The sequence below is a fragment of the Lasiosphaeria miniovina genome, assembly GCF_030549165.1.
Source record: "Lasiosphaeria miniovina strain SMH2392-1A chromosome Unknown B0T26scaffold_7, whole genome shotgun sequence".
In the NCBI taxonomy this organism is placed as follows: domain Eukaryota; kingdom Fungi; phylum Ascomycota; class Sordariomycetes; order Sordariales; family Lasiosphaeriaceae; genus Lasiosphaeria; species Lasiosphaeria miniovina.
This window is the reverse complement of record NW_026848226.1, coordinates 1,937,176-1,958,773: the sequence shown is the minus strand read 5'-3', so window position 1 is coordinate 1,958,773 and position 21,598 is coordinate 1,937,176. Positions and strand designations below refer to the sequence as shown.

General features: G+C 54.4%; 4 protein-coding genes across 4 annotated transcripts; 2 read left to right on the top strand and 2 right to left on the bottom strand.

Annotated features, from left to right (window-relative positions):
- Positions 1-1,301: 1,301 nt before the first annotated feature.
- On the bottom strand, positions 1,302-3,649 carry B0T26DRAFT_455820 (uncharacterized protein). Its single transcript, XM_060435125.1, has 3 exons — positions 3,128-3,649; positions 2,880-3,060; positions 1,302-2,800 (listed from the first exon to the last, which is right to left on the bottom strand). The coding sequence occupies exons 1-3, from the start codon at positions 3,360-3,362 to the stop codon at positions 1,393-1,395; spliced, it is 1,824 nt and encodes a 607-aa protein (XP_060291559.1). The 5' UTR covers positions 3,363-3,649; the 3' UTR covers positions 1,302-1,392.
- A 606-nt stretch (positions 3,650-4,255) lies between these two features.
- B0T26DRAFT_726672 (P-loop containing nucleoside triphosphate hydrolase protein) lies at positions 4,256-6,220 on the top strand. Its single transcript, XM_060442831.1, has one exon. It carries the CDS (start codon positions 4,377-4,379, stop codon positions 6,024-6,026), a length of 1,650 nt encoding a protein of 549 aa, XP_060291558.1. The 5' UTR covers positions 4,256-4,376; the 3' UTR covers positions 6,027-6,220.
- A 618-nt stretch (positions 6,221-6,838) lies between these two features.
- Positions 6,839-10,434, bottom strand: B0T26DRAFT_655146 (uncharacterized protein; the record flags this gene model as incomplete). The annotated part of the gene is made up of 2 exons (XM_060438602.1): positions 6,839-10,179; positions 10,308-10,434. 2 exons carry the CDS (start codon positions 10,432-10,434, stop codon positions 6,839-6,841), a joined length of 3,468 nt encoding a protein of 1,155 aa, XP_060291557.1.
- A 6,023-nt stretch (positions 10,435-16,457) lies between these two features.
- Positions 16,458-21,221, top strand: B0T26DRAFT_654980 (armadillo-type protein; the record flags this gene model as incomplete). Its single annotated transcript, XM_060438595.1, has 6 exons — positions 16,458-16,649; positions 17,009-17,460; positions 18,229-18,433; positions 18,831-20,876; positions 21,045-21,156; positions 21,193-21,221. The coding sequence occupies 6 exons, from the start codon at positions 16,458-16,460 to the stop codon at positions 21,219-21,221; spliced, it is 3,036 nt and encodes a 1,011-aa protein (XP_060291556.1).
- Positions 21,222-21,598: the final 377 nt, after the last annotated feature.

Below are 21,598 nucleotides of genomic sequence, written 5' to 3'. Positions count from 1 at the left end.
TAAACCACGTGAAACTAGGCTTCAACTACACTTAAACTACGTCTCAAGAGGCACATATAATAACCACCCCTCGTATTATTAGCTAACTACTTCTAAACCTAACCACCTTAGAACTATCACGTAACTATGTTTTAACTAGCTACTTAACATATTACTCTAAATAGTATCGTTGAGCTAGACTTGAATAATTACTGAATCGTACGTAAACTACGTTCTAACTAGGACTTAACCACGTCGAAACCAGGCTTCAACCACGCTTAAACTATGTCGTAAGAGGCATATAACAACCAACCCTCGTATTGCTAGCTATCTAACTGTAAGGAAACCACCCTCGTAGCCACCATGGTCACCGCCACCAGGGCCACCCTCGCCACCATCGCCACTATCGTCACCGCTACCAGGGCCACGCACTATCGCCACTACCACCCTGGCCACGCAAGGATGACTCGTAACCCCTTTCACGTGTATCTAGACCATGGCCTTCGCACACCTCTTTAGCTCAGGCCAGGTTGAAGTCTTACGCCAATACCAGTCATTGCTCGCCCTGCTTGTTGCTCCTATTGTGACCACCTTGATCAGGCGTACCTGCCTTCTCTTACACTAGCCGCTTCTTAGCCTAAACCACGCCGCAAGCATGTTTTAGCCATGCCCTAACTTGGCTCTAACCAAGGCATAACCGATCCCAAAGTAGACTCTAACTGTCACGGTTAATAGGTTTTGAAGGACTGTTGCCAACAATATACCGTATTGATTTAGTGTAAAACTAAGCTAAGGAAGAAAAAAGGAAAAAGAAGAATCGCGAATTGTGCGATCAGTAGAAAAGGTTGTGGGCGGGGTAGCTCGCAACCACGTGACCAATGCGCTAGACCTAACTGGGCTTATCGGGAAGTGACGTCACACGGCAATGCGATAAGGAACCCGAAATGCGCTGTGCCGTGACACTAACAGCTTGCCAATACTCGTCCAACTCAACGCTAACTGACACTCTCCTACTATTATTTACCTAGGCAGCCTTTTGAACTGCGGCTCATTGACGATTACTCTGACAATAAGACTCACGTGATTTTAGCTGTGCCCGTGGTTGTTGTTTGAGGTTGGTGTGTAAATATACTCCTAGAGGAATGGTCCTTTATCAAGATCATAGAGGCGCCCTTGCTAGAGCCAATGATTCGTTTCTGTTTAAACTGCAACAGAGGTATATATATACACATATACCCTCCAGGTTATCCATGATGATAATGAGAAGAAATGCTGCCACACAGGTGCTATTATTCCAACAAGTAGACATGAACCAACCAAATCCACTTAATCTTTCGGTTTTTGGGAACGGGCGAAGACCCGAAAGAGAAATGAAACCTCCCCCCCCCCACCCATATTTTGAATAGACCGCCGTCACTGCGGCCCTATCTCATGCATCTGGCTACCGTCTGCTTCGTGCCCGGGGCGTGGGTGATTCGGTGGTCCCGGGCTGGGATAAAGTGGAGGTGAGGTGCTGTTATAAGGGTAAGTGCTGCCGGGGCTCTGTGTCGGATGGTGGTGGTAGTCATGCTGTTGATGTTGCTGTTGATATAGCTGCGGTTGATATTTCTGCTGGTTTTGAGGGTAAAACTGGGAGGTTGCGGTCGACAATGGACTCGAGGATAGGGGCGAAAAATTGCCCGTGCGGCTGTCGGTGTGGGAGTGGGCCATTGGGCTGGAGACGGGGCTGCTCGTGGATTGTCTGTGTACTGACTGACCGGCAGCTGTCATGATCGGTGGTGCACCACTGTAGTTGATGGGCTGAGAGTGAAGCTGGCTATATTGTTGCTGCGGGGATAACTCATGCAGCTGCTGGGGAGCAAGGTTAGGATATTGTTGTGAGGCAAGTTCCTGAAGCTGATGTGGGGGAAATTCTTGGAATTGCTGCGAGGAAAGTTCCGGAAACTGTTGGGGAGGCGACATCTGGAGATATGTTGGGGGGAGTTCATGAAAATTCTGTGAAGGGGACATTTGAAGCTGCGTCGAGGGAAGCTCCTGAAGCTGGCCTGGAGGGGGGGTTGGGTAGGCAGGGCCAGGAGGCGGCGTGGGATACGATTGATCGGTTAGAGGCGGGGCTGGCGTATCTGGGTAGGCTACGCTCTCAAGAGCACCACCGGAAGGCTTTTGTTGCATGGGAGGCGGTTGAGTCTTTTTCTGTCTGTGGAAGAAGAATATGCCAAAGCCCACAAAGAAGAGGAAGGCAGTGCCACCCACAGCGCCTCCAACAATAGGACCAGTCGGGGTGATTGACCCTGAGCCGGCCCCAGTCGCACTGGGCGAAGAGGGTGCTGGAGAAGTGCCACCAGCTGTCGAATTATTTGTTTGGGACCCAAACGATTCCTGAGGGGTATGCGGCTGGGAAGTATAGGGCGGGGATGTATGGGACTGTGATGTGTGGTGCGTTTGAAATGTAAGTGATGTCTGAGACGTGGTGGGTGTCTGGGACGTGCTGGATGCCTGGGACGTGTCGAATACTGGAGAGGTGTTGGATGTCTCGGATGATGTCCGGGCAGGTTGTGTTGATGATTCGGGAGGGGGTTGAGTAGCCTGTGCTGATGATTCGTGTAAAGTTTGAGAAGACTCGAGGCTGGATGACTGGCTTGTCGGGGCTGGATCCACCAAAGTGCTGATGAGAGTAGAGAAGGAGAGACCACTAGTCATTCCACTATAAGTCACGTAGACAGAGATAAGTGCATGGTCGCTCGACGCGCATTGGTAGTGGGTAAATGACGGGTACATCTGAAAGGTGTTACAGTGGTCGCCAAATAACACAGTCTCGGTACTAGGTAGGTAGTTTCAGGCATTAGAGAGGTACATCCCCATCGCCTCTAGCACGGTTAGGGTGTGGGATATGTACGTACCAGAAAAGATTGTCTCCGTTCAACATGCACTCAGCATCGCAGGCGGACATGGTATCATTGTCATAACACCGTGTTGCAACCCCCTTTCTGAGTTGTGAGATGCAGCCCCAACCAGCGTAGAAGCCTGGCCGTACAACCATATAACACGTATTTGATTCTCCATAGCAGTCAAAGGGAGTATCTTTGAGCGGAGGTCAGCAGCAGGCAGGCAAGGCACGACGTCCAATGGTGTATGAGACGGAACGAACCTTTACTTGCTTCAATGAAGCCGCAAGTGTTGTCGCTAGCTATGTAATAGGTCTCCTCATTGGAAGCTTGCCGCTTCAGAAGCTCCAGATTGGGTGGGGGAGCTGTTGGCCGTGGACTCCAGCCATGTCCCAGGGAGGCAGCTGTTGTGCCTGATGATGTCTTGGAGACGGCAAACATCAAGCCATGAGCAACAGCTTCGATGATGGCAACCCCCAACAGGATTGAGCGAACCATGATAGGAGAGTTGACAACAAAAGAGGGTGAAAACAGGATGAGGAGGTTGTCATAGAGAAGCCAGCTTGACGGCCCTCAGACACACAACAGAGAAGGGGAAGACCATGGGCCATGGCCAGAAGAGGATAGGACAGCGGAGGTTTCTTATGAGCTACGGGAAACACTTCCCAGCTGGTTCTGGTCCCATCTGCTTTCAAGTTACACGACTCCGCGTGAGTGCGTGCGTGCTTTCCCAGGCCAAGTCGCTTGTGTACTTCGAGGTGAGATGACTCAAGGGCGCGAGCCTTGGCTAACCTGACCTGACTGACTGGCTTGACCTTTTTGCGACGGTCGGGCCTGTACACGGTGAGCATGCACCTGTCCCGCCCGTGGCCCATTACAGCCATGATGCGGTGTAATACCAAAAGATCAAAGAGCGACGAGGAAGTGAGACAATCGCCATGCCCACCAAGGCGTGCCTGAGCTGGCGAGGGGCTGGCTCCAACTTGACTTCAAGTTTGGTCTCAGTGACGGACATGATAGTGTTGTGGAGGGTTAGATATCTTTCAAGTTTTGCAATGAGAAATTTGTATTTTCAGTTTCTAAAATAGAAAGGGACGGGATAGGCTAACAACACCAGAAAAAAGGCAACGACGAGGCTGCGTTCGTTGTTTGGGAAAGACGGCAATGCATGCCGGTCGTTGTTCGCACTTGGCGGTTTTGGTTGCACAGTGTCCGAGAGTCTGCCTGCCTTGTTCGGGAAAGTGGGTTAGTGATCGGCCGCAGGCATATCGGGTTGCACGGCTGCCTGGCTGTGCATCCTCGCCCTACTGAAGCAGTCGGCTCAATACAGTGCGGATTGGCACGGTACAGTGCCTACTTTAGTCACCTCCCACCTCACACCTCACCCCTCACCTCATAGGACGCTCCCTCTACACTTCACCCACACTCACTGCTCGTGCACTAAGAGACGGACACGGTGACGGACCTCCGTGCCTTGATATGACATGACCTAGGTAGTTTGGATGCGGCTCCATGACCGATCTTCTTCGGGTGCTGCCGCACTTTGCCGTGGGCCAGTATGCGAGCCTACTCCCCGTCCTCGAGAAGCACGCCCTGACCACTAGCGACCTGCTCACTCTCGACCCCGTCGACATTGGCAAGCGCACCCACCTGCCCTTGCTTGACCTCAAGCGTCTCTGCGCCACCGTTCTAAATGCCCTCCACACCGACCTCGGCGTCTTGGGCCCCAGTGGACAGCCTGGTCAGGGTCAAGATCAGGATCAGGATCAGGAACAGGAACAGGAACAGGAACAGGAACAGGAACCACTACGCCATGTCGGACACCTTGGCCGGCCACCCCCCGCGCCGGCGGCAGCAGCTCCCTCGAGCGTTGTCCTGAAGCAAACAGCCGCATCGCTCGCCGCCCAGTGGCAGACTATCAGCACGCTCGATGCGACGCTTGACAGCGCCCTCGGCGGCGGCATCCCCGCTGGCTACGTCACCGAGATCACGGGCGAGTCGGGCGCCGGCAAGACCCAGTTCCTGCTCACCCTGCTCCTGGCCGTGCAGCTGCCTCCCCCGCACGGGCTCGGCCGTCCAGCCCTCTACATCAGCACCGAGGCGGCCCTGTCGACGCGCCGCCTTTCGCAGGTGCTAGCCGCCCACCCGCTACTGCGGTCTGTCGAGCCCCCGGCCGGCCGCCCGTCACTGGACAACATCGTTAGCACCGCCACCCCAGACCTCGAGAGCCAGGACCACATCCTCACCTTCCAGGTTCCCGTCGAGATCGAGCGCCGCAACATCGGCCTGCTGGTGCTCGACAGCGTGGCTGCCAACTTTCGCGCCGAGTTCGAGCGCTCCTCCAGCACCCACCAGCAGCACGGCTCCAACATGGGTGCCCGCAGCACCGAGCTGGTGCGCCTGGGCATGCAGCTGCGCGACCTGGCCCGGAAGTACAACCTTGCCGTCGTCGTAGCCAACCAGGTGGCCGACAGGTTCGGCGGCGGGTCTAAGACGCCCATTTCCTCCTTCCGGCACCAAGGCCAGAGCCAGCCGCCGCAGCACCACCTCCACCACCAATTCGCCGGCGCCGGCTCAAGCACCCAGGAAAGTCCTCTCGCCACACGCAGCAAAAGATACATGCCAGGGGGCGCGGGCCCCGCCATACCAGCCGTCGAGCCCTCGTCGTCGCTCGCCGACATAGTCCCGCGCTCGAGCATCACCGAACCCCGACCGCCGTCGACCATGCTACCGCCGCCGCCACCGTACCCGTACGGCGATGACGACGGCAGCGGGGCACCGGCGCCGCCGGCTCTCCTGCTCGACCACCAGCAGCGGTGGTTCACGGGGTGGGGCGACGACCTGGACGACCAGGCGGCGCTCAAGACGCCGTCGCTGGGGCTGGTGTGGTCGACGCAGATCGCCGCCCGCATCGCCCTGTACAAGCGCCCGGCCTACGGCAACCGCCTCCGGCATCACAGCCGCCAACGTCTAGACGGCAGCGGCGACGACGAAGACAAAGAAGACGACAGGAGCAGGCTCGGCATGCCCGCGCTGCACACCTGGCGCCGCTGGATGAAGGTCGTCTTCGCCCCGCACGCGCCCGCCTCGGCCCCGGGCCTGGATGGCGCCGTCGAGTTCCAGGTCACCATGGCCGGCGTCAAAGCCGTGGCGAAGGAGTGAGTTGAGAGGAGGCTGCGGGGAAACACGAGGAAAAAAGAAAGGATAGAAATTTATGAAAGACTAAGGTCCTGACTTAGGCTTGTATTTGAATAAGGCGCCGGCAATGGAGAGAAACCATTAGGAGAGGGAGAGAGTAGGATGTGCTCTTCCGAGGTTGGCATACACATGACATATCAATCCAATACGGGGGGGGGGGGGGGGGGTTATATAGGTTTTATTTTCTAACGCAAAATACGCATACGATACCCTGACACGTAATTGGTATTTTAACGACCAAGTGTTTTATCAAGTTTAGATCGGAATGAGTTCTGCCTGCCCCGACCCCTTTCAGACCTAGGTTCCTCACAATTCCTTCCGCCACAAAACGAGACAGACAGACGAATGCGATGACAATCCAAGGCATAGGTACACTAGGTACCTAGGTAGGTGGTTACCAGTTAGACTAGGCATAAACCACAAGGAAAACACTAGGGAAGATGCAAAGAAGAAACAAAGGCGAAAATGGCAACAGTCTCTCGTTACAAGCTCGCGAAAGCATAAGCCTCGCGATACTCTCTTCTTTTCATATAGTCTACTTTTATCTCTCTCCGCCCATGCACCCCCACCCAAAAACCAAACTCATTGAATAATAGCACAGACGGACGCCATATAAACCGCCTGCCACCCATCTGATTCCAATAAAGTTCTACAATCGCTATCCTTTCTTGTGCCCCCAAAAAGCCACCAAGACAAAAGAAAATGGGAACCCCGGTAGACTAAAAACAAAACATCTCTTCTAGCGAGGGTGAACACACAAGGCGTTCTTCGACATCTCACTTAGGATGCGGGAACTCGTCCTCCAGCTGCAGCCTGACGCCCACGTTCATGCTGATAAGCTCCTGCACGAGAAGCTTGGCGGCGTAGGGCATCGTCATCTGCGTCACCTGGCTGGTGCTCTTGCATGTCTGGCAGTACCCCTTGTACCCGAACAGGCCGCATTGCTGGCAGATGTCGACCTCGGTGCCGTCAGAGCTTATCATCAGGCGCTCCAGCAGGAGCTGCGAGGCGCCATAGGCAATGAGACAATCGCGCTCCATTTCACCGAGACGGAGACCACCGTCTCGCGAACGACCTTCTGTCGGCTGGCGCGTCAGGATGGCGCGTGGGCCGCGGGATCGCGAGTGCATCTTGTCCTGCACCATGTGCTTGAGCCGCTGGTAGTAGATGGGGCCGTTGTAGATGTAAGCCAAGTGAGGCTCTCCCGTGATACCAGAGGTGAAGTAGTCCTTGCCCTGCCACGAAAACCCGTGGTCGATAAGAACCTGGCCCATGGACTCGGCCGGGTGGGACCTGAAGGCATCGCCAAAGCCGTATTCCGGGCGACCATGGATGATGGACGCCTTGCCAGTGAGGCACTCAAATAGCTTGCCGACCGTCATTCGGGAGGGAAAACCATGGGGATTCATTATAATATCAGGGACAACACCCATGTCCGAGAAAGGCAAGTCTTCTTGATCGACAATAATACCAACCACGCCTTTCTGCCCGTGACGAGACGAGAATTTGTCACCCAGCTCCGGTCGACGCGTTTGCCTTGTCTGGACCTTCACTATGGCCGAGTCCTTTTCATTGTTGGTAATGAGGACCTTGTCAATGTAGGCCGGATCCGAGATGCGGTAGTTAACTGAGGCGTCGCGGAATTCATCAGGCCCACGGTCGGTGCCGATACCAGTAGACGCTTGATCCAAAGGTGTCTCCTTTTTAATCATGGTTTCACCAGACTGGACCCGATAGCCTACAATGGCGAGACCATCATCGTCTAGAGCGGCATGTTTGGATATGATTTGACCATCATCCGAGTTATCCCTGCCGCCCATCCTATCTCGACGTCCATTGGGGTATTTCTGGAGCTCAGCCGTATACTTGCGGAAAACTTGGCAGCGTCCGAACCCTCTATCGCAAGATGCCTTGTTCAAGACGAGGGCGTCTTCAATATCATAGCCCGAGTAGGACATGACGGCAACGGTTGCGTTTTGTCCTGCTGGAAGTTTGTCGTAATGGACAAGTTGGATCGTCTTGGTGATGACCATGGGCCGCTGAGGGTATACAAGAGTGTAGAGAAGGGTGTCGATTCTATTGAACTGGTTGTACGCGATGGCTCCGACAGCTTGCTTACCCATAGCACATTGGTAGGTATTACGGGGCGATTGGTTGTGGTGGGGGAACGGAATGAGCCCCGCAACCGCGCCGAGGATGGTAAACGGCTCAATCTCTAGATGGGTCGTGCTCAGGGTAATGTCCTTCTCGTATAGCGCTATGAGGGTGTCTTGTTCCTCATTGACGTCGAGGTACTCGACAACGCCGTGAGTTAGGAAGTCGTCAAACCCCGCCTTTCCAAGTTGCAGGAGTTTCAAGTGTTCCGCCTTCAACTTGGACTTGCCGTTCTTGACAATAATGTATGGCCGGCAGATGCGCCCCTCATCTGTCGCAATATGCACTGCAGCGAAGTGTTCGTTGAGGTTGATGCTGACAAAGGGGGATATGTAGCCACGCCTACGCATGGTCCTGAACTTGCGGGCAAACCGTTTCGGGTACCGAGTCAAGGCATACGGCGTGCCATTAAGGTGTATAATGTAGGAGCCGGGGCTGTGTATTTCCGCTCCGGTGAACTTTCGGACTGGCTCGACGCCAGCGTCGACACTGAATATCCAGTTCTTGACTGGCTCCTCCTCAACGTTTGTGGTGATGTGGGTCATCAAAGCCAAGTTCTTCACCAGACCACAGGCCTCTCCTTCGGGCGTATCAGAGGTACACAGCATGCCCCATTGTGAGGGCTGTAGGGCTCTAGGCCCACTGACTTTCCGCGTCTTTTCGAACTGACTGCTGATACGAGTCATCATACCCAGAGCGGCGATGTAGCTGAGCCGGCTCAGAACATGGGTAACACCAGCGCGGTTCATATTGAAACGCTTCACGGTCCAGTTGCCGCTCTGGATAGCCCGGTTCAGGCCCATAGTGATGTAATTTCCCTGACTGCTGATGGGGCCGACAGGATCGTAGGTGGAAGTTCTATTGGGCTTCTTGAAGAAATGCTCCATGTTGCCTTTCAGACTGTTGACAAACATCTTGAACAAGTCCTCAAACAGAAGCGACAGAAGCTGCCCAGCCAGTTCTAGCCGCTTATTTCCGACAAAGTCACGATCATCGACAAGCTTTGGATTCTGCGCAGCCATCAATACACGGCGCACCATCATGGCGATGTAGATGGCCTTGGGGTAGAAGTCAAGGCCTTGGATGGTGACATGGGCAATGATGATATTGGCGAGAGCGTCCAGACCTTCCTCGACAGGGCTCCGCCGGGCCGACATGGAAAACGGCTTGTTCTTGGGACCGCCCATCTTGACTCTGACGCCGATGAATTCCAGGGCTTGCTGCTGAGTGTGGACACCAGCTTTTGCCGCCTCCTCGAAGTTGATGAGGAAGTCGTCTTGGTATCGCGCGTTCTCGCCCGCTACCAGCTTCAGAATCTCGTAGTCAGACATACCGCCTAGAGCCTTGAGAACAATAACGATAGGGATGGCTTCAACAAGGACGTTGTGCTGCAGCATGATACGCTCCTTCTTGAGCACGACATATGTCTTGGACTTGCGCTCATGGGTAGAACTAGTGACGGAAGCCGAGACGCCGCCTGTCTTCTCGTCTGCCTCAACGATGACGCGATTCTTGCTGAGCTGTTCCTGGATGAGGATGACCTTTTCGGTACCGCCGATAATGAAGTAGCCGCCAGGGTCGAGCGGGCACTCGTTCATGATTTCCATCTGGGCATTGGTGGCGCTATTGAGGTAGCACTTTGCGCTCTTGAGCATGACGGGGATGCGGCACAACTGGATGTCCTTGCGTATGATCTTCTTGCGGTCGCGGGAATAGGTGATGTCGACGACGACGGGGGCGGCGTATGTCAGGTCGCGGAGGCGGCACTCCATGGGGGTGACATCGTTGCGCGTCTTGATGTCGCTGAAGTCATTGCGGGATGGGGTGCCGACGCGGATGTCGGTAAATTCGAGCCAAAAGTTCTCCTCTTGGTCGCTCTTGATGAGGCGATTGGCTTTGACAATCTCCTTGAGCTCTTGATTGATAAAGAAGTTGTACGAGTCGATGTGCTGCTTGACCAGACCTGGCGAGACGTGTTAGAGAGAGCCCCCTGCGACGTTGACTCCTTTCACGCCCAGTCGAGCGAGCCTCGAGCGTGCATATGCGTGTAGCACGCGAATTGGAGCTCTAGTTCGGCACAACTAAACGTACCTTTGACCTTGAGGAACGCCGGCAGCAGCTGGTATTTGTCCTCTGGGGTTGAGATGGGATCTGTAAGCTTCTTCCCATTATAGAAGGGCTCCAAGAGGGCCTCGAAGCCGTCGTCAATGGCCACCATCGTGGCGAGCCCTGCAGCGAGTAACGTCTGTTTGAGCAACCAGCCAAGAGTCGGCCCAGCAGCTCCAAATTATTATTTTCTGCCCCGCGACTTCCTTATCGCGATAAGTGAACCCTGCAAATGGGTGGGGGACGACCCTTCAAGTCAGAAACAACCTTTCGGGTCGCGCGGCGCAGGGCCGCAGGCGCCTTGAAGGTCCCAGGTGATATCAGACGACAAACTAATCCGCCAAAGCTCTAAAGTAAACCCAAACCCCGTCCTATTGTAGTCCTGTTTCGAACCCGCGTTCAAGTTTTTAGACGGAAATTTTCAGTATAGCCTACTTAGGTTTCATGTTACGGATATTTTATCTTGATGCCTACTTAGGTATCTGTAAAGCTACTGTGGCATTTTGGTGTAGGGTGGCCTCTATTGACCTTGAGTTTGCGCAAGACTAAAATCATGTTCTTAACTTACACACTCTCCGATTTATGATACGACAAGGCAAATTTTGGTGCCTTGTAGTTCTAACAAGATTTGAACCGTTGAGTACTAGTTTTACAGTTCTTCTCTAGGAATTGAGTTAGGACAACTGTCAGGTCTCTGCGGCCGTGTCCCATGACGTGATACCCACCTTTGTTGGTCGATTATCGGCGGCCGCAACTTGTGGCCAAACTCAGTGTGGGTAAGGTGTTCAGATGTATTATCCTCATCCCAAAGACAAAAAGAGAGACATCAAAGCAGCGTCGAGGGATACCACGTCTTTCAAGAAGCAATCATCCAACGACGAGAGAGCTGTCACCCTGATTGCTCGTATTGCTCCTCGAGACACTGTGCCCTGGGCAATTATCAGTTAATTCTGTTAGTTTTCTCAGATGTAACTTTCTGTGCTGCACTGTGGTCTGTCCGCCCGCCACGGTACTACTTCAGACTCCCCACTCTCAGGGTGAGTGAGGTGGACAAGGTTCAACCAGACTTGCAGATGCACGTACATGAGGTACAACCTACCTACCTGCCTATGCAGGTGATGAATGAGACGGGTTGCCGCGAACAAATCGGGCCCTCCCTTTTAGCACAAGCACCCGGTTCTGGATGCGCAAGCAACTCCGGGATCTGCCCCTCGTCCCGCGCAAAGATGCAATTGCATCCGGCGCATTGATGTGTTGGCAATGAATGGGAAGAAGTGAATCAAATCAGTGGTGTCGACTAGAAGAGCAAAGAGGAAAGCCGAAAGGGGCGCCCGAAATAACATCACCATCCCTGTCCCCTGCCCCTCCACCTCCACCTCCACTCTCTCACTAAACCCCCTAGTACTACGATACCCCGTATCTACACGTACAGGATACACGGTGAAGAGCAGCTCAGCCGTTTCAGCAAGGTACGCGAGCAAACTCCGGGTAACCTGGCTGGAAGAGGGACGGCACTTGGCCGAGCTTGACGGGGTTTTGTTTTGGCGGTTGTGGGCTCTTTTCGTATAGAGTATGTAGCTTCGTGCGTTTCACGAAACCCAGTGAGCGCAACACCAGCCAAGCGGTGGCGGGGGGGAACAGAAAAAAGAGAGAGTCTGCCTAGTCTGTTTTTCTTCTTCTAACGGCGTGCGTTGCTCGGTTTTGTGGGAACCGCTAGGTGGACTAACTGTTGGGGTGGCAAGAAGATAAAAAGAAGAGGCGGTCCCCCCCTTTTCGAAATCGAGACTAAAGGCTACGGAGTATCTGGCCTATTGCAATCCAATCCCTGAATGTTTGTTGGCGAGGTACCTAGAGACTTACAAATGTTAAGATCACAGTAAATACAATGGCTAGGAAAAGCCTTTAATAGGTATTTCTAGGATGGAGAAAGGCCTCTAGGATTCTAAAATAGGGATTATAATCGCTTTTACCTCCGTCAGCAAAAAAGCTTTCAGGGCGAGCCGTAAGTTATTCAAGCCTTTCAAATCTTGGAGGGTCCCCCACTAACAAATGTTCAGGGATTGGAGTGTAGCGGCGTGGGGAATTGTCTGAGGGGATGTGATGTCGCGCAGAGAGATACGGGGAGGCGAGCGAGCGATGAAATGTACAGTCCATCCCTGAATCTCTGTTAGCGGGAGACTTTTCAACATCCGAATGACCTCTTTGCCTTGAAGATTTTTTTTTTTTTTGCCGAGGAGGTAACAGCAATTGGAACCCCTATTATTGAATCTTAGAGATTTATCTCTCCCCTAGAAACACGTCTTCCAGCTTGCTTTTTCTGGCCGGTTTATGCTACAATATTTAGCCTCTCCGAGTACTGCGCCAAAGGGATTGGACTGTACCTTTCGATAGAGGGTTGGTAGTGTGAAGTCTGGAGACGATGACCCCTGGACCGACGATTGGTGCTTGACCCGGCTCCGGCAAGGGTCAAGCTGTCGTCCCGCAGGCGACACAATCAATTAAAGTCTGCTCAGTGTTTTGTAGCTCGGAGTAGAGGTGTTTCGGTGCATCTGTTTCCCTTAGCCAGAGGCTGCTACTACTCCCCTTCTCAGGTGTAGGAATAGAATGCGCAAGGTTCCATGTTTGTGTCGAGCTTCCGTTCTCTGAGGTGTTCACCTCACCGACTTTTAGCAAGAGTCGTGCTTGCAGGTAAGTTGTGGGGTGGGTTGGGGTGAGGCTGACCCCCTCCTTCCAGCTCACACGGAAGTAGGCGAGAGCGGATTTAGCTCTGCCATGTCTGCGTCTTAGACGGCGGGCGGGTAGCAGTCTGCAGCGGCAAACCAGACTTTTAAGTCGACGTCTGATCGCCACTCACTATTGTAAGTGCTTTCTGTATTTCCTAGTGCTTTTGTTTCTAGGTTCTCAGTCTCGCCGTACCCGACAGGGCTTGCCCTCACCCTTGTACCCTATGTATACAGTACATTGACCTGGCGAGGAGGTCGAGACAGGATCATTCGCTGCTCAAAATCCGCCGTGTCCACTATGCACAGAGGTTGACAGGACTCCGTGCGCATTTATTGCCCCGTGCTGTCTCGTCGGGCAGCTCTCAAAAGTCGCGGGGCCGCACCTATCTGCCACCAGACTCAAGCTTCCTGGTTTGTGTGGACTATGCGAGGACGAGGGTCGAACGGGAAGCTTCAATTACCGCGCTAAGCCCTCCCGCCATTCCTTGCACGAAAGGGGTTGGGCGAATGCTTTTAACTCGCCCTTTCCGTTCCAGCCAGGGGAGACTCATTTCTATTGTGTTGTTTCTCTCGACCCAAGGGGTGGGGACAATAACGAATAAAAAGGACACTTGAGGGCAGAGGGGAAACGAAACACTACCAAATCATTGCCCGCCATCTACTGAAGCAGCCAATTCTGCCTCTAGTGAGATCGCCCAACGGGCTGAAGAAGACGTGGCCTCCAAACTGTTGGGTATCAAAGCTGCATGGCATTCTGTTTGAGAACCAAAATCCCATCACGGCGGTCTCGCCGTGTGGAAAACGGCCGGTTAAATGCAGTCCCGAAGTCTTTGATTCACCTCCCGCAGATACCATCCATCCCTAGCCCGGGTTAGAGAGAAATCGGAAAGCCGCCTAAAAGTAGGAGGAACTCGAGTCTAATATTCTGCATGTACGGAGTACTCCCTTGGACTGTAGATCCCCAGTACGGTCCATCTTTGCGACTGCTTAGGCAGTCTAGTCTAGATGCCCACAGGGAGGGGGCGCCGCGGGCCGGATGCGGGATGAGGTGTGCTGCGTGGCCGGATCGGAGGGCAACGGCTCAACACATTTGTGTCGACGTTAGGCACTGTAGCGTGCCCTTTTTCAGCTAGTAGATATGTATGCACATTAGTTAACCGGAGGCTGGAAGCTGCTTCAAGCTATTGAGGGCAAGCTCCGTTTCGCACTAGGAAGATCCGGTTGGGGCGTTGCCCTACTACAAGTCGCTAGGAGGGAAAATGTCGACATGCATCCTCTGAGATGCATGCTTAGACGCCGCCACCGAGCAGATCGTTGGCAACATTTTGGCGTGCGCCGTCTTCCCGAACCTCAGCACGGCATCCATGATACTTACGCACCAGCCATGTCACCCGTTAGTGGGGAATCAACTGCCCTCCGCGACTCAGTCAAAGAACGGTCTGGGAGCTTAGATAAAAGAGAATATGGAGAGTGAGAAAAGAAATCTCAATCTCAAGCGGCCTTTGAATTGCTGAGATGCGTGCCCCTCGTTGAATGTTTTTTTCACACACATGCTCCAGCCCCTCATGAATCGACCCCCGCCGCACAACCAGAAAGGCGACCAGTCACAATGCAAAGCCTAACGGTTCAGGTGGACTTCGAAGGCACAGTTTGCGGGCACAGCGATTGGGACTAAACCTGGGGAACACTTCCTGGTTCGACGGTGAGGTGGTGGAGAGCCCTTGCTAGCTATCGGCGGCACAGGTTCCCGCGTCCGCTTCGCTTCACCACCTTTGGGGTCCAGGTTGCCTTGCCCGGGCCCTGCCTCTGCACACACCGCTGCTTCTCCAATCGCCGGCTTCCTTGCTCGATCGTTTTCCGCACCGCCAGGGAGGCAAAAAAGGCGAGTCGCCTGCTGCTCCTGCTGCTGCTACTGCTTCCATCGACGTGGACAGACATTGGCATGGGGACTTGCAAGACGTGGACGGTGAGATAGGGGTTCACCCTCGCGACCATTGGCACACTTCTCCTACTGCAGCCATGCATGCAGGGAAGCTCTGCACTATACATACAGTAGTTCTGGTAGTTAAATACTTCCCGAAGCGTGTGTATTGCCCACACCCATCGTGACAGCTCGGCAGGTGGGATGGCAGGCACTGGAAGGTATTAATGTCCATATGTACATACATTACCTACAGTAATCGTTGGTTGTGCCAGAGGGTGCCATTTAAATCTGTGCTTGCGAGAGGGGGACGAATGATAAAATGTCCCAGAGAAGGAAGAGGTGCATCCATCTCAAAACGGAGCTCGAGGTACAAGACAGTACCTACCTTACCTGCTGTGTTCGGGTCGGGTCGGGAGCGAGCACCTCACTTATATCTTCATCGTTCAGAGCGGCAGTCTGGGAGAGTCTAACTGAAAAACTTTCCGGTTGTTCGTTTCGTTTCCGCTCTACCTACCCACTGTTGATGCAGATCGGGGAGATAGTTAGGTAGGTAGGTTCCTGTAAGTAGGTAGGCAGGGCTCGTCTACTCGGTGGCTTGAGTCGTCCAGATGTTCTAGCCGTCCTTTGGATTTCGATGTGTGGGATCCGGTTCTCGTGCAGCCCGCAATTGCAGTAGGGAAGAGGATGAGAAAAAAGCCCAGGGCAGCCCAATGGCGAGGGTGGGGAACGTTTTAGCGCGGTCGAGCTTGACTAGTGGACCCTTCGCTGGCCAGCATTGGCCGAGGGCGCACGCAGACGTGCGTTTCTGGGTTTCTGCCGCCGGTGCGTGCGGTGCGGTGGGCTCGACGACGCTCCGCTGCCCAGGGGCTCTCGGACCATAAACCAAACCTCCCCCAAGAGGCCATTCCTCTCCCTTCCTCACCCACGCTCTTTTTGTAGTACTGCTTTCACCCTTTGCTGCTGCTCCTGGTCTCCAGGGTGCAACTGTGTGCTAACAGACTTGTTTTCTGTTTTCTTGCTCAAGGTTAGTGATTCACGTCTGCTTGTCGTTTGTGGCCCGCCACCCGCAAGCACCCAAATTTTCGATTCGAGCCGCCCGCGACCTGAGCGATGCAGCCTCTCGTTCCGCTCTATTCGCGACCACAGCACCCCATATCGCGGCCGAGAATCGATGGTGAATGCGGCGGCGGCGGAGGCGGTAATTGCGAGCAATGGAGGCGACGATGAGGATGGACAAACCCTGGCGCGCTCTGGTGCCCCTGTTGCTATGGATTGCTGCTGCTGCCCGCCAGTCCCCCTCTCGCCTCGCCTCTCGAGTCCGCGCTCTATCCACCTTGGCTTCGCCGACGCTGACAACACGACTTTTGCTGACCACAACATGTGTGCAGACGTATAGAGGACGAAACCCGCCGCCCAATTCGCCGTGTGTGTACGAAAAAGTGTGGTTGTAGCAACAGGCTAGACGGAGCGAGCGAGCGAGCAATCGCGATGGACGACTTTTACCGATCCCAGCAGAGCCTGCGAGGCGAGCCGCAAATAAATGCGGCGTTTGTTTCGACTCCGCGAAACGGCCCAATGCTGCCGCGCCGATTCACCACTGACTCCGGCCGTGTACCAACACTGTCAACCATTACGACCGTCCAGCGCGGCCCCGAGCCGCAGGAGATTGCTCCCGCCACGGTATGTGTCGCGTCCCCCTCCCCTCCCCGCTCGGCGAAGAAGAGACGTTCGAAAGCTCTCAAACTGCCGCCCCGCTCGCTTGTTGTCTCGCGAATACGGTTGAGCCGTGCTAACTAGGGCCATCTAGACTCTGCATAAAGTCCAATTGGTATGTAGCTAGCTTCCTTGGTTGCGTGTGGCCTCGAGCTTGGTCTTGGCATTGGTCGTCGAGATCCGTTGGGGGCTCGTTTTGGGTGTTGGCATTCTGCCGTACACGTACAGCCCTCTGCACTGGGCTTGTATTTTGGTTATTTCGAGACGTGGAACCGCCGTGGAACTGTGGCTAACACTGAGGCGTCTTCGGCCTGCGAACAATACAGCTGGAAAAGAAGAGGTTGGAATACGAGCGCCTTCGGGAGCACAAGCGGCGCTTCGAGGCCGAGATTCACAAGCTCGACGCCCAACAGCGTCAGGAAGAGAGAGAACTTCAAATGATGCAGCAGGATCTTGCCAGTGGCCGGTTTGCCGGGCATCAATCGGAGCCGACGACGCCTCCCGAATATCGCGAGACCTCTTCAGGGTTCCCGACAATGTTTTCTCGCCCCAATCGGTACTCGACGTCGAGCCTGACGTCTCCACCAGGCATATTCAATCGCCCTGGACGATCTGGCTCCCAACTGACCTCTCCCCAGGCTGGTCTCGTCCAGTCTCGGTTTGCATTTGATGACCAGCTGCCCTCGCGATCGGTTCCGGGCTCGCGGAGAAACAGCGACGAGGACGAGAAAGAAGAGGCTGTTCGACAGGACCCGACCAGCCATCGCTCGACAAATGCGTAAGTGCCAACCGTTATTCCTTCTTTCGAAATTGTCTGGTGTGTGGCTTGCTTTCTGCAAATACCCGTAGTCCGTGTATGCCTGGAGAAGCTTGAAAGAAGGCGAGGGGGCGTGACATGGTAGCGGAGAGCTCGATCGAATCCGGTGATGACAAGACTGCGTGTTGCTCCGGTAACTCGACAACGACTTTTTTCTTCTCTACTTGCCCAGCCTGAGGGGGACCTGAGTTGGTTTTCATCCCAAGTGTGAACGGGGTCAACTGCTGACCCCCCCTCTCTCTCTCGGAAGGGTTATTACCTCATTTTCTTTTGCGCGCTGCTCCCCGTCTCTTCACCGCGCACCTGCACCTCTCCCCGTCCCCGTATTCATGAAGAGTTCGGCACAATACCAGCCAACGTGACCTTTCTTTTTTTCTTAGTCGCAAACAATAGCCCTACCCCTTCCATTATTCTTTTTTGCCTTTTCGCAGGAGGTGTAGCAGGTTATAGAATTCGCACCTTCTACCTACGCTTTCACCCTCTGAATCGTCACTTTACTTCATCGTCTCGCACCCAACAGACCCCGAGGCGCTGTTCTTTTTTTCCCTTTTTCCTCTCAGCAGCAGTTTTCTATCTTCGCACATCTCTTGTCGCCACCGCACGCCCTCACCAGTGTTGAGGTCTCGGGACCCTCCGTGACCTTTCGCGGAGCTGCCCTCGGTGAAGTAGCGCTTTCCACTTCCTTTGAACGCAGTTCCAGAGCTAGCCACTTACCAAACGCTTCATTAGGCTCAACCGATATTCGATGCCCGTTACCCGTTCTCGCCCGTATATCACAGACATCGGCCTCGAAGACAGCAATAACACCACCGGATTCCTCTTCGGTGACGAGGATTCGAACTCTGGCGAGACCAGAACCACCCCCACCGCGCAGGCCAACGGCACCGACGCATTCCCTACATTGTTTCGTCAGCAAGGATATACTGCTAATATGGTGAGTTTGCTGATCTGTTTGCTCGGAAATTGCTGGTGCAGTTCCCCGTGCCCTTGCTTTTTTACTGCCTTCCCTATTTCTCCTTTGAAGCCAAACTTAGGCATCGGCGGGCGGGGTTGGAATACTGTCAGAATTCCTTCACTCCCCTCCTTCTTTCCTCTTCTCTCTTCTCCCCCTTCCCTCTTTCGTTAGGGTATCAAGCGACTGGATCATTTCAGTTTACTATTTCACATTTGTTTTCTCAATCTATCCCCCCACCAAATCAAAAACCCAAAGCATCTTCACATATTTCGAGAATTTCCATCATATCAATCAGCATCTGAGTAGCTCTTTCCATCCACCGACTCAGCCTCGATATCACGCATCTCGTTCGTCTATTAACATGAAGTCTCCCAAGTTATCCACTTCGTCATCCGCCCTAGATCTTGCCCAGGCACAGTCCTCGGGACAGGAGTCCACCGCGACGAACGGCTGGGCCAATATGAACAAGCATCGCTCCCAGCAGAGCGTCTCTACTATCGGCTCGACCCAGCTCAACGGAGGAGCGGTCAGCTCGCCCTCCGAGGTCAGCGGCATTGGCAGCCGCCCGAACAGCATGCGGCTCTCAATGGACGGCAGCATGAAGTTTTTCCAGGATGGCGCACCGGGCGCATCGGACGCGACTCCCCCATCGGTAGTGTCGCCACCCAACCACATCGTGGCTTCCCCGCCTAAGCTTCAGCAGTCGTATTCCGCCAACGACGTGACGACTCTCAAGACTCCGAACAATTCGTCTAGCTTGGGTGCCAATGCCAACAACCACGCCCAGCAGCATTTCCACAACCACAACGCTAGTCTCGGCCGTATTCCTGCCGGTGCCATGCCTCACCGCCATAGCCGTGAGCTCTCGAATGACGCCGCCTTGGCCAACGGTCGCGACAACAACGGCTACCCTTCTATCACGTCAACTCTGCATGCAAATGCTGCTCCCTTTGGCCCGCCGTCAGTCCAGACGCAGTCTTCTGCCCCGAGCACCCCGGGCATGACTTCGCCGGCTTCGAGCCTGCAGTATCAGCAATACTACAACGGAGCCAACTACAACGGCCTTGCCAATGGCCTTCCCCCGGCGTACACGTCTCTTCCGATGCTTGTGCAGGGCATGCAGGGCCTGTCGGCCGGCCCTTCGGCCCCTCAACCTTCGTCTCTGTACTCCCCGCAGAATTATACCGGCTATGGACCTCTTTACGCTAACAATAACACGCCCTCTCGGCCGCCGCAGGACAGTCAGGCTCGAGTTATCGCGAACCGTCGTCAGTTGGACAGTGAGGCCATGGCTCGCTTCAATGGCATGACATTGGAGCAAGTTGGTGGTACCATCTACACACTGTGCAAGGACCAGCACGGCTGCCGATACCTACAGAAGCAGCTGGAGAACCGCATCCCCGAGCAGATCCATATGATCTGGCTCGAGACTAACCAGCACGTCGTGGAGCTGATGACGGACCCCTTCGGTAACTATCTATGCCAGAAGCTGCTCGAGTATTGCGGCGACGACGAACGCACCGTTCTCATCCAAAATGCAGCCCCAGAAATGGTCCGTATTGCGTTGAACCAACATGGTACTCGAGCCCTCCAGAAGATGATCGAGCATGTGACCACGCCAGTTCAAATCAACACAATCATTGAAGCCCTCCGCTATCAGGTCGTTGAGCTGATTCAGGACCTCAATGGAAACCATGTTATCCAGAAGTGCCTGAATAAGCTGAGCCCTAAGGATGCTCACTTTATCTTCGAGGCAGTTGGCCACAACTGCATCGATGTCGGCACTCACCGTCATGGTTGCTGCGTCCTCCAACGCTGCATCGATCACGCCAACGGCACTCAGAAGCAGTGGCTCATAGAATGCATCACAGACCATGCTGTTGCCCTTGTCCAGGATCCATTCGGCAACTATGTGGTTCAGTACATCATCGACCTCAACGAGGAGTCGTTCACGGAGCCCCTTGTCTATCAGTTCAAGGGCCGTATTGCCTACCTCTCCAAGCACAAGTTCAGCTCCAACGTGGTTGAGAAGTGCCTCCGCTGCGCCTCCGATGTGGCCAAGGACATGATTGTGCAGGAGCTGCTGTCTCCAACCGATATTGAGCGCCTGCTCCGGGATTCGTTTGCCAACTACGTCGTCCAGACCGCTCTTGAGTATGCGACCCCGAGCATGAAGCACCACCTTGTCGAGACGATCCGCCCGCACCTGCCCAGCATTCGTGCAACCCCCTATGGTCGTCGTATCCAGGCCAAGATCCAGGCCTACGACGCTCGCAGCAACACTCAACCCCCCGGTCAGATGGTGCCCGTCGATGCGTCTGGCGGCCAGATTAGCACGCGTTTGAATCATCCTCGCACCATGTCGAACGCCTCGTCAATCCTCGGGGCCGGCACTAATGGAGTGAACAACAACAACAACTTCGTTTCCGTGCTGTCGCAGTACCAGAACAGCAAGACTCTTCATCTTGCTCCCACCGTCAAGCAGCAGGGGCAGGTTCAAGGCCAAGGTCAAGGTCAGGCTCAGATCCTAGCTCAGGGTAACGGTCAAGCTCAGTTTCAGGCCCCGGCCTTGACTCAGCCTCAAATTGAGGCTCAAGCTCATAGTCAGGTTCAGGTTCAGGCCCAGGCTCAGATTCAGGCCCCCCCTCAGCCTCCTCGTGTTCAGCAGTTCACCCCGCAGTTCACGTCCATGGGCTCCTCTGGTGCCCCCGGTGCCCCCGGTGCTTCAGGCGCCCCAGTTGAGAATGGCGAGACTCAGTGGTTCTAGGAGATGCGTTCGCGACGGCACCTCGCGTGTGTAAACGGTACGACGAGAATCGGCCAACCTGGATTTCTTTGGGATTCTTTCCGGGCCTCGCTACTTTCTTACGTCTCTTTTCCCCTGCTACACTAGTCACGAAGCATCGCCTACGTTGCAACGACAGTCACGAACATTTTTCTTTGCACCGTTTCCAGTAGCGATGATGGGCATGGCATATCCATTTTCATGATACGAACCAGCACTCAATGGCGACGACGAGAACAACCCTATCGAGCTTAAGCGGGTTCCCTCCAAGAGACTCATGATGACTCTGTTCCTTGGAGGATTTGAGAACCTTGCTTTGTTGTACACTATCCGCTCGATGGGTACGAAAAAATGTCGCG